The sequence below is a fragment of the Cyprinus carpio genome, chromosome A1, assembly GCF_018340385.1.
Source record: "Cyprinus carpio isolate SPL01 chromosome A1, ASM1834038v1, whole genome shotgun sequence".
Taxonomy (NCBI): domain Eukaryota; kingdom Metazoa; phylum Chordata; class Actinopteri; order Cypriniformes; family Cyprinidae; genus Cyprinus; species Cyprinus carpio.
In genome coordinates this window covers 19928171-19941224 of record NC_056572.1, presented here as the reverse complement: position 1 = coordinate 19941224, position 13054 = coordinate 19928171, and the positions used below count along the sequence as shown (strand labels likewise).

General features: G+C 34.7%; 1 protein-coding gene across 3 annotated transcripts in view; it reads right to left on the bottom strand.

The window, feature by feature from the left end:
* LOC109054114 (vacuolar protein sorting-associated protein 8 homolog) overlaps positions 1-13054 on the bottom strand; it is a 107861-nt gene that overhangs the window by 44310 nt on the left and 50497 nt on the right. For all 3 annotated transcript variants that reach the window (XM_042756933.1, XM_042756948.1, XM_042756938.1), the window contains 2 exons: positions 7347-7497; positions 4368-4457 (listed from right to left, as the gene is read on the bottom strand). In XM_042756933.1, the coding sequence (XP_042612867.1) occupies positions 4368-4457; positions 7347-7497 (241 nt within the window). The remainder of the gene's footprint in view (positions 1-4367; positions 4458-7346; positions 7498-13054) is intronic.

Genomic DNA, 13054 nt, shown 5'->3' with positions numbered 1-13054 from the left:
AAACTAAAGCGATGTGCAGTCTTTTTCCATATCTGAGGTCATTATATGCAGTCACCTGTGCGCAAACACCCTCATCTAGATACAAAAAATAGATAAAAAAAAACAAAAACAATCAAGATTCGTCCATTTTTCATCATTTTTAAAAGAAGTCCTGCTATGAGGAATTTACTTCAGAAGAACACATCTGACACGGCTTTATTCAGCAGAGAAGATAATTTATGTCATTTATACTTACCTACATTAGTTAACGTGTTATTTTTACATAAACCTGTACAGATTTTACTAGTTGGGCTTTTCCTGAACATCTTGCCAAATTGAAATGTATTGTTTAATTTTTCTTAAGCTTTTTTGTTATTCAGATATGTTATTATTCAGAGTATTTCTATTTGTTAACCAAAGGTGGTTACATTTTTTAATAAAAATGTTTAAGTATTACAGTTGTTTTAAAGCTAAAAGGCTAAACTATTCTATGTTTGACTCAAATTGAAAGAATAAAGAGTTTAATTTCTAACAAGGTTTATAGGGATTTTAAGATGTAGCCTAATAAGCGATTTGAATAATTAAGTTACTTATTGAGTAACTAAGTTACTTTTCAGACACAGTAATTAGTAAAGTAATTTAAATACAATATTGATTATGTAATTAGTAATAGTAATTAATTACTTTTGGAAAGTAACTTACCCAACACTGCTGTTATCTTTCCCTCACAACCAAAAACACATTTCTTTGGTGACATTATTGATTTTGTGGTTTAAAAACAAAATGACAAATGCTTCTCGAGCAAGTCCTGCACAGCAGAATCTAACTCTTTTAACAGTTTATATAAGTCAGAATGCATTAAATAGACTTCCCCTTTAAAATAACCACTTTCTACATGAATATAGTTATCATATATTATTATCAATGTTGAAAACATTGCAGCTTCATATTGTTGTGGAAACTATTTATTTGTTTGTTTGTTTGATGAATAGAAAGTTCACAATGCATTTATTTCCAAGCAAAAAAGTAAGTCATTAATGTCATTGCAAGATAAAGTATTGATTTCTTTCTGAGCCCAAACTCTTGAATATATTTTCTGTAAGATGGTGGTCTACAGTCAAAGTACAATAAGTGCATAATTCTATAAGTCCAAGGAAGATTTTTGTTCATGTATTCAATCTGCAATTTTTTTTTAATTGTTGTTTAATTTACTATGTGGCAGAAAGTCTTTAGTTGTTTTGTCGCATCTCACTTTTCTGCATCTCTAATCATGATCGGCAATGCTGAAATTCAACTTTGAAAAAGCCCAACCTCCCTGGCATTCTGTTACATGTTCAGCTGTTTTTAAATGCAAAATTATGCCTTGTGGAAACAACTGCTTACTAATGTTGTGCTTGACTTGCTCTGGCATTAGAAAAATTGCTCATTATGGAATATATGAATGGGACAGGGGCCAGGGTATATGATTAATTGTGTGAATTTTTTTTTTTAATAATTATTGAACAAAATCAACATGTTAAATTGAGAGCCTTTTAGAAATATAATAATAAAGGCTGGAAATAAAAAAAAAATCTTCATTTTTCTTCTGAATCAGAATGTTCGTATTTAAAAAGTTCAGATGTGGGTTTATGATTTTTTTTTTTCTCTAATTTGATCTTTCTTTCAGCTACCAAAAAGATTAGTGCTGCCATTTCACTTTAACAACTGAACAAGGGTAAATCCATTTTGCAGAATTCCAGAATTTTTTATCAATCAATTTTAAACATTAATCATTGTCAAATCCAGTCATTTCAATACACTCAATGCATGCTTTGCAAGGGACTGCACTGGAGAGAAATGTAGAGATTAAGTGTTGTTTTACAGTAATATTCAGTAAAAGGAAAGGCATGTTGGTGTTTAATGTTCAATTATGTTGGACATTTAGAGGAGTTTCTGTAATGTTTTCTGAATTTTGTAGTTACCATTATGCAGATGAGTGTTGTCTGTGCTTAGGCATGGGCACTCAGTGAGAAATAGCTATTCTAATGTTGGTACTAACACCAGTCTTTTCTTTTTTGTTCACTACATTGTGTATACTGATGAACATAACTGCTTGTTTAAACACAAGAAAAGAAAACCTCAGTAATTAAAAAACAAAACAAAAAAATTTTAGTCCCACATAAGAAAATTTAGTTGACAAATGTAAAGTTAAGTTGAACATAGTAGATTATATTGACCTAAGCCAACTAAAATGTGTTGACAACTAAACAGATTTATTTTGAATTAATTAAATTAAATTGCATTTAAAAACTTTCTTAAATTAAGTAAGGGTAATAAATATTTTGATTTCGCAACAGGTTCAAGTTGGTCACACAGATTCACCGCATAGACTAAACAACTTCTGTGTGAGATGTGCTTCATATATCACTTGGATGAAATGAAACTGATGTAAAATGATCAAAATGCCTGCATTTCCAAACCACAGCCTTCAACACTACGTCTGATTTTTCAAAATTATAATTTCTGGTTTAATCTAATGACAAGAACTGTACAGCCAATTAGGCTGCATTTACAATGTAATGGATGCACAGATCTCATATTTTGACATCTCAATATTTTGTCCTGTCTTTTACACTTACTTAACACAAACTGTTTATTTCATTTTTTTCACTAAGATGGCCATTTTGAACATGAAGTGGATTTGATTATTCCATCTCACATATATTTTACTACGAAGTGAGAGCACCCCTAGCAGAGTAGACAGTCATGTCTATTATGTAAGTGATGTGGATTTGATTTTTGTATATAAGATATTTTTTGAACTCCATAAATAGTGAGCACATGAGGGTAAAATCAGTTACAAAGTATTTTGGGTGGTTTTTAAGTACATGCTCTGATTCCATTTACCAGAGAGTAGCAGTGAAATTCTGTTTTAGTGATATAAAGCAAGAATAGTCCTGGTCTTCATTAAGCATCTATTTGTAAACATCCTGTCCTTGATGTTTAAGTGCCTGTAATAAGATCTGCTGCCTGTACCTCTCTCTCTAGCACTTTGTACTTCAGGGCAGTGCAGCTCCCACACCAGGCTCTGATATGCCTAGTCAGGACACATATAATAGTGCACTTACAGAAGCTGAGCAGAATGTGATGGCATGCCAAACAAAATTTGTGCAGAAAATATGCTGACATGCTATTCTGACCACAACGCTGGTGTGACAAGATCAGGTTAACTTCTCTATGATGGTTATTCTCAGAAACTGCTGACCCTCTCGACTCAAGTTTCCATCTATGTCTGGTCACCAATCTGAAGTTCCCTATAACCTACAATCACATCTTTGGTTGTACTGGTCCAGAGAGAGCTGCACTGCCAAGATATACCGTTTAATGTAATAGCATTGCAGTCATATCTGGTGAAACACTCATGGATTAATAAAGGAAAGAGAGGTGGGAATAAGCTTACAACCTTAGGGGGCTCATGTATTTAGAGTCACAGCAAAGGATGTTTGTTCCTACTCACATCACCTGTGGCGTCTCATTAAACAGCCCAAGAATTTACAGCATTTTATACCCATACCTTGAAACATTATCTACTACCCTCTCCATCACTGATTTTCTTAAGTTACACCTCCACCTTTTTAGTATTCCTTAATCTATTATTCACAATATGACCAGAAAAAAAATCCAAGGTATATAATAGTGTGAGTTTTTTTTTTTTTCTGGATGTGCCACTCATAAAAATAAAAGCAGGCATAAAAATAGAATACTCAAGTATCATCAGCAAATCTTGACATGGCTCAGCGATTTACTGCAGAGCAAGTTCATAATGAAATATTAGTGTAATTTATAGATGGATCTGATGACAAAGCTTTCAGGGAACAAATGACTGATTCTGAAGATGATGAAAAAGAACATTTTTGAGAGTAACGTATCAAAAGGCTCACAATCCCCTATATGAGCCAGATGCTGAATGCACCTGAATGTAGGTGATGATGGTGGGGAAGCAACAGATAACGAAATATGCTTTATTTTATTACTTTGTATTTGTTTTTAAAATATCAGGACCGTTTTATAGTATTGGGGCAGTTTAGAGATCAATCTGTGTTAGATTTTCTGGGGCCAGGTCACATTCAAGGGTTAAATGGTTCTTTGTTCTCTATAATTCTGAAGAAAAATGTGGAGCGTCTGGAGCTTACTTGCAATTGCTCTATTATGAAATGTAAAAAAAGCTGTCAAAAATTAACAACTGTTTTTTTTTTTTTTTTTTGTAAGGTATTTGTTATTGCATTTCAATCATAATGGAGCAAACGCCATTTAAAGCAGTCAATAAGCATTTCAAGCTAGCATGGATCCTTTTGGCCAGTCTTCTGGATGATTATAATGCACGCTTGTGTGGTGTGATGAGCTCAAACCTGTAGCAGCACTTCAAAAGCTCCCTGCACATCTCCTTTCTTCTCCAGCAGATAGGCCGTGGCCTCATGCAGCTTGTGTTTCTCTGTGATCTGTGATTAGACAAGACAGAGATAAGCCTGTCAATTGTGTTGCAGTCAAATTGTCAAGATTATCAAGACAAATGATCCACTCCAAGCCACCCACTGGAGGAACAAGCTCAGACTCAGACAGAGAGGTGAGATTGTTTGTTTATGAGAAACCATTTTCATAATGAAACATTCAAACCCATTCTGAATCTAAAGTAAAAAGAGGGTTATGTGAAAGGCAGAGAAAAACGAACAGGCATTCATGAATACAAAAACAAGGCAGCTGAGAGCGAGCACTGAGGAAAAAAAGACAATACAGACTGACAGAAACAGCAGCAAGCAGATGGGTTTAAATATGGAGACATACAAATAACAGTGAAACAAGAATAAGGCAAGATGGCAGGACTTTAGAGCTACTGTATATGCATGTGTGTGCAAGGTGTCTGTTCAAATATTTAGCAGGTGCCACTCTTCCTCTGCAACGGTATTGATTCCCTCTTCTGCCTGTCTGTCTGTCTCAGCACTTCAGCACAGGAGATATCTCCCCTCCCTCCATTATTCATTCATTCGTTCGTTCCTCAAGGCATCTTTCTGCCTGAGCCTGTCAACCGGCACTCTAATTACATCAGATTGCCAACCTTTACTTGCTCTATCAGTGGTTTCATGTTGACAGATTAGATAGTGTGTGGTCTCCTAATCGTGAACATGCCATGCCAAACCTGTAGTTTGAGGAATTCATTCAGTTATCATCTGTATTTCAGTGCAAAAACTGTCTTATTTACTAACAGCCTGCAATTATTTTATGAAGGACTCTGATAACTAATGAATGTCATTGGTTGGCTTAACTAGCAGCTCTAACTACGAATCAGTACAGATTTAGTGGCCTCTGCAAGTAGTTCCAATAGAAAGAAAAAGAAGTGCGTTGCATCGGGAAGTTTAGTGCGGAGCTAAAGTGTTCTCCACAAAGTTTATTTCCAGTTAGTGCGTCCACCCAGAAGTAAGTTTAAATGTTATTATATTTATTGTTATTATATTTGTGTATTGTAACTGTTGAATTTAGTCACGGACTGCAGATATTAATGGCAATACTGTATGCTAATGCTCCACGATCATGATCCAGCAATCATCATTCTTCTTGTGTGAATTAATGTGACTGTAATTGTTTACGACAGTTGCTTACATGCTTATCAGGGCTGTTATGTGGATTATATGCTTATTTGCACATGCGCATTGTTTACATGAGGCTGCCAGTATGGCGCTAATGACGTTACAGCTGTGAGTTCGAGTCCCGCTCAGAGCAAGGCTGTAATGTACATAATATTGATTTTTGTGATTATTATAATTATATAGTGACTATAGTTAATCATAGAAATATTTCAATGCCCTGGTAACTGCTTAATATGGCTATAAATACTTATTGTTATTATAATTATTTGCGTACTGTTATTTACTATTCTTGTATATATACTTTTCAGAACCACACACATACTTGCATATACAGTGGAGAATAAATGTCGAAGAAACATCATTAGAATCCTTGCATTCTAACAGGATGTGCCATAGTAATTAGTTTTTTTACTAACCAGCCCAAACTAAGTACTCCATAACAAAGCCAGTTCACCAAGATGCTAAATGAGGTGAAATCACACCAAAAAGCACTGTGAGTAATAAAATAATTCTCAATCTTTCACTTTCTGCGTAAACATAACTTCCTTTTATGTAAATTAGGCTTATTATAGCGCCTTATTCACAAACTATCTGTCAGCAAATCAACAAAGTCGTGTCAATGAGTGTAACTTTGGTGTAACACATAGTACAAACCGAAAGATAAAGGCCAATCTATATTAAGTTCTTTCTACATATTAAGCATAGACTTTATTCAAGCCACATAAATACAAATTTATTGAAAAAAAAAAAAAAAAAAAAAAAAGTCAGGTACACATTCTTCCAGCCTAAGCTCAGTTTATTCGCTGATTTGGGACAAATATAATGCAATGAAACTATGCAAGCTGCAGTATTTGGTGCGGCAGGATTTTAAGCAGCTTGGGGTGGCCAATAAATGGCGAGTGGTCCATACACGTTTTGCAAACATTTGAAAAAGATTTTCAAAGACATGGCGTTCAAAAGACATTTCTCATCTAGTGTACAGACCCCTTAAGTTGTCCATCAAGGCAGTATAACTCACTGTATAACAAACTTCTTAGAAAAAAATCTTCCCACTTCTAAGAAAGCTATTGCAATTACATACATTGCAATGACCTATACAAATCAACCAAGGTGGTAGATGCAAACGAGGAAAATGTACATTTAAATTTATTTGATAGTTATATTTAATTCATATTTATATGTTTTCAGTACTGAAAAGTATTAATGCAACAGCTCAAAATAATTAAAACCCACCTATTTTAGTTAATAATTGAGTGTGCTAAGTATTGTGTTTGCTAATTAAAGTATCAAGTCTTTAGCTCATCAACAAGTTAATGTCAAAACTCTGGTAATCAACTGTGAGCCTTAGTCAAGTCTCTAATGCACTTCACATGAGGATTGCTGATTATGTGGGAGGCATGCGTGTGGTCAATATTGGATTGCCCATAAAGAGCGTTTCAAATCAGTCATTAGGATCAGACGCATTTTGCAGAATTTTTCAGATTTTTGTGGAATCATGTGGAGTACAATGTTACATGGAGCTGAAAGAAGTGTCCTCTTTTTTGGTAGCTGAAAGCATCAACAAATGATATTAAATATTAAAAAAAAAATTAAATAAAAAATGGATGGATAAATGGAAACATTCAAAGCGAAGGGGATTTGTAGAGCTTTCAATGCAATAGAATGTAGCTGTATATATGAAGGCAGCAAACCACAATACAGTTCACCAACAATCAATATGTGTGTATGAGGTTTATTGATTTATACCTGAATGGCCTCCTCCAGTCGGTAGTCCTGAGAGGTCTTAAGGAAGGCAGTGACCTGCTGAGGACTGAACTGGCACTGTAGGTCCACTAAGAGCTCATGAAGATCTGGACCCAATCTCAAGACAGTCTGAGGATTCAGACCCTCTCTGAAGCTGTTGTAGAAAAAGAAAACCATAAATTATGTCAAATTAATCTATTCTAGACTAGAGGAAACGGTCTCAAAAAACCCTATCAGAAAATATATATATATATATATATATATATATATATATATATATATATATATATATATATATATATATATATATATATATATATATATATATTTTTTTTTTTTTTAATAAACATGATTTGTTGCAAAATTGTCATTTATTTTGATCATCAGACTACAGCTGTGAGCATTACTGTCCAGACTTACTACATGCAGCACATCAGAGCAGCCTGCTCAAGACAGTATTACAGTTTAGGGTCAGTAAGAATATTTTCCATGCTCTCGTTCCAGAGAGAGAGCATGTGTTTATGTAAATATATATATATATATATATATATATATATAGATATATAGATATATAGATATATAGTATAGCTGTTGCCATGCCATCCACTCAATACACTGCCGTCTGTCTCTCCTGGGGAAAAGTCGTCCCTTTTCATAAAGCTACAAATGGAAATCATGTGTCATCTGTGCATCCTTCTTGCTCTCTTTCTCTTTCTCTCCCTATCAAGTTATCATGTAAGGTGGTTTTCTCAGACCGCAATCACAGCCAATCTCTCAAATCAAAGCCCAATCAGCCACCATCAGCTCCTGCTGCATGAGGCATGTGAGAGAGAGCACATCCTTATGTGAGATGTACTGTTTTGCTCTGGTAAGACTATGAGGCGTATGAGAATGATGATGAAATGAAGTGTATGAAGTGGTCAAAATCACACAGAACATAAAAATAATGGATTCTGAAAGTGCACAGCTGAATTAGGATAAAATAAAGCAGAATACAGTAATATTAATATTCTCTGGCAGGTGTTTTCCTATCCAAGTGACAGTGAATGCCTTTGTTTTTGTAAATACTAGAGAACAGATCTGTAGTATAGATTAAAAGGTTTACCAATAAAAAAATAAAAAAATAATAATAATCTGTCATTGTTTGATCATCCTCATGATGTTCCAAATGTGCATGACTTTCTGTGAAATACAAAATATTTTCAATAATGTCTGTGCCCTTACAATTCAAGTTAATGCGGTAGAAAACAGCACTGACTTTCAATGTAAAGATATGGAGACATATATTTATTTTTCATATATATATATATGACATATTTATCAATACAGGTTTGGAATGATATGTGGCTGAGTAAATGATGACAGACTTTTCATTGTATGGGGAACTATCTCTCTAAGGCAGAATGGGGTAAGATGTGTCAGTGGGCGTCACCATTTAATGTAGCAAACTTTGAATAATTCCGTCTTTCATGGCTGAGATATTTGCATACCAAAAAAACATGGCTGGTGAAATACATTTTTACATCATAGCAAACTTATCTATGGAAGGATATTTCGGACTATATTCAGAAGGATCTGTAAATTGTATTTTCAATTGCATTTTGTATATGTGGACGCATTACTTGTGACAATCCAAACACAACTGCAAATATTTCATTACCCTTTGTGTTTGCTTTGCGAACACACAGTGACTGCCAAATTTCAAATGGAAAAGCAAAGTTCATTTGCAACTGTATTTCCCATGTCTTACATAAGGCTGGACCAGAATATTCGATTATTCGAACATTCGTTCGGTGGGTTGGCATTCAATTTTCAATTTTGAGATTCAAATATTTTATACTTTTTTTTTTTTTTTTAACACCTGGCATCCCCCTTGAAATGGTTCTCATTCGTGCTTGAATATGAATCGCCCATGAGTGAACGTCATGATTCAGTTCATCTGGAAGAGATGACAAAAATGCTGAAGACCTCCGAAATGTGGGAAAACTTTAAATTGACCGAGGTCAGGACAAAGGCAGTGTGCCAAATATGCAATTTCAAACTGGCCTACCACAACAGCACATCAAGCTAGAAAAATTACCTGAGTTCTGTAAGTAGTACGCCTATAGTATATTGTTGGTGTGAAAAACGAGCTGCTTTTATCCGCAATGTTAATCAGTAATTTTACATGATAAAAACGTGCACTTAATTTGTTTTGTAAAACACACAGTAGTACAAACTCATCTTCCTCGCACACAACATGAAAAGAGTGTAGGTAGACTAAGTAGGTATCTTCACTAGCTTGCAACCTGATTGGGATTTATTTGAAATTTGACTTTGTAAAGAAAGAGTTTGTTTATTGAAATGTGAGCTGTCTAACCAGCCTAACGTTACCTTGTTCTATTTAGCATATTAGTTTGTTTTATTCTATATAAGGGAATTAATTTTATTTTATTTAAACTGTTTGTTAATTAAAATGTGTGATGCTGTTATTGAATATGCTACCGTTCATTTATTACAGTTTGAAGAACTTCGTTCATTTATTTTTCGTTCCTTATTATTAAATAATAATTATTGTTTAATCTATTTAACACAGTTAGAGAACTATTATAACATCTCAAATAACTAAAATAAATAAAATGTGTTTTTGCATAATTCTTGATGAGTTTGAGTGACAGCAGTGTAAGCCAATTGTTATCCAGGATGTTTCAGGCATGTCTTGCGTAAATTCGTGCGTGTTCACCCTTTCAGTTGGACTGTAATTTGCAGCTGTGTTAGAAAATGTAATGCATAATTCTGTGTAAGCCAATAAAAAAAAAAAAAAAAACCTCGCACTGAGCCCGTCCATCAGTCCCGCAAGTAACGGTAAGACTTTCAGTTCTATGTGTGATTTTATGTGTTCTGTCTATACTACTGTTAGGCTAGTAATTTAAATAACAAATTTAAAAAAAAATCACAAATATTACTTTTTTGAATAAAATTATTGTATAGCCTACGCTTTAGTTATATCTAATTGGGCATTTTCAATTAACATAGGCCTGTTACATTCTTCTTATTAACCTATTAAGCCTATTATTATTAAGTTACATTTATTATTAAATTAATAGGCTATTACAATTAATTTGCCCCACAATAATTTCATATCACTGCATAACTGACACGCTGCGAGGATAATAAAGATTAGGCTAGTTTACTCCTCTTTGAAAATGTTTTTAAAAAGTTCTTTCAAAAGTTTATTATAAGTGAATTATAGGTCTATAATTAAAATTAACACTGCAATCATCACTGAAAAAAGCTTTATTTCAAGTACCGACTTTTAAAAAAAGAAAAAAAAAAACCTTTAACATGAAATATATTTCTTCCTCTTTATTTATTTTCCACTAGCCTATGTTCGGGCCACAAGATAAATATTAAGGGAGTGCATTAAAACATTTAGCTATATAGGCAACCATTATCAGCATATGAAGCAGATGTGTCTCTCGTCGTCTCTAAGAGAATATGTGCTGTAATGCAGAGTCAGATGCCGAAAGGGCATCAGTTTTTTACTTTCACTTTCTAGTGAATAGACTGAGATTAAGAGGTTCACCACAGATTAAGAGGTCCAACGTTGCTTGTGTAATATCCATTGGATCGCCTTCCTGGTTTAAAACAAATATTCACGTACAGTACACCCTTGAGTTCGCGGTTGGGGACCGCATATTTGCGCTAAGCCTCTGGAATCCATCCGATACTTATAGTGCCCGCTCACTTTTGCCCAGGCCCGCCCAAAACTAAACTTCTTTTTAGATGAACGGTTCTTGACATAATAAAAATGAAAACAGACAGACAGACACACAGAGAGTCTTGATTAGAGAGAAAAATATGTTCAGTCCCCTCCCTCCGAAGCTCAAGAAAATGGTATTCGGACCAGCCCTAGTCTTACGTGAGCCTGTAAAATTTATATAGCAATATTAATTACAACATCTGCTTTTTCACTCACTCTGCATCGCGCATGTAACCTGCCAAAACTCAAGTGGAATTGCAAATTCTTTAACATTTGAATTTCAGATGCATTACATGGAAACCTGTCAATCAGTGTCAGGGGCGGGACTATACTATGGGGAGTGTTTTTATTGGAAAGTGACGTCACTCACAGACGATTGTGCTGAATGCTTTTAACAATGGAGGTATTCGTTAAAAAGATGCGTGTGAACGAACAGACAGTGCAACCCGGGTCTCCTTATAATCTAGACACTTTACACAATAAATCATTCTGTTGTTTTTACCCCAAATGCAGCGATTATCCACCATAGGCCAATATTCAGCATTAGCCAAACGCTTTTCACCTGTCTCAAGATATCTCACTCTTTACACCCCGACTAGTGGCGGCCTTGGAGTAGTTTTTTCCTCATTAATAATCACATTTTGATTTGAAATGTAAATTATTCACATATTGTCCTATGATTCAATTTAACCATTTTTCAGAAGTCATATTTCTAAGGCTGTATGTTATAAATACTTTCAAATTACAATTGAGAGTATTAGTTTCATCACGTTCTAATTTCGTCTTGCCTAGAGGAAGTAAATCTTAAGTAAAAAGTGGTACAGCTTATGCCGCTCTCCTGAAAGTGTTACATTTAAAGTTTCTGCCAGAAGGTATAGTCACAAATTAGTTATTTTTTACAGTTAAGTCTGTAGTGTGTATATCACTGCTGTGATTGTCTTCATCACTACAAAAGTCTCAGAGTGCCTGCATCAGGAAAGAAGGTCTTTGTCTATACAAATTACCCTAAATTAACTCCACTTTATTGTCCAAGATGAGGCTCTGTGTTTAAATGAGATGGGAGGTTGCTAAGGACAGGAAGATTGTGAGGTGAAACATGCCTTGAGGCCTGGTTGAGAGGAGACAGACGTCACATGGGGAGGACAGAGTAAATTCAAATATTCTTCCATAGATGAGTTCTGGCCCTGAGGTGCCATATGTCCTATAAAGGGCACCGCAGGTCAGCTAGAGCAAAAGCAATGTTGTAGCTCTGAGGGTCTGCCATTACGCAGAAATGAGCAAGCACTGATGTGTGACTGTGTCTGAAACTAAAACAACTGTGAATCTGGGCCGGGTGAATGTGTAACATTTCAACTTTAGATTTATACATTTTCAGTAATAACGTAAAAAACGAAAAGGGGTGATGCTACATACTTGCTTGGGTTGTCTGCTCTGGTTTTGTTTTATTGTTTTGTTGTTTTTTTGTTGTTTTGTTTGGAGTGGTTGCTAGCTAGTTTCTTACTGGTTTAAGTTTAAGTTGCAATGAAACAGAAGGAATGACAGATCTTTTCTTCTATATTGTGAAAAGTATCCAAGAACAACAAAATTAAAAAGTAGGGAAACTTTTTTTTTTCTCCTTCGGATGAGATGATAAATGCTAGTGTTCAACTGATCGTAAGATAGGGGTTTAAGTGAACTAAATGATTTGAGAAGTCCAGCACACGTCACCAGAGATAAGTAAATAAAAAATTACAGTCGTTTACAATAAGACCAACATGCATTTAAACAGCAGCATGTACAAAACTCACTATAGATATTGATCTTAATCCTTGAGTCCTGTTTGCCAAGGGCAGCAGAAGAAAGACACAAACTAAAATGTGGGAGCCAGGCGTAAGGGACAATATACAGTGTACAAGCGAATGAAATACTAGGTCTAGAAAAATGTATGTGTGGGAGAGGTCATATGAGAAAAGAGATGAAGGAACAATGC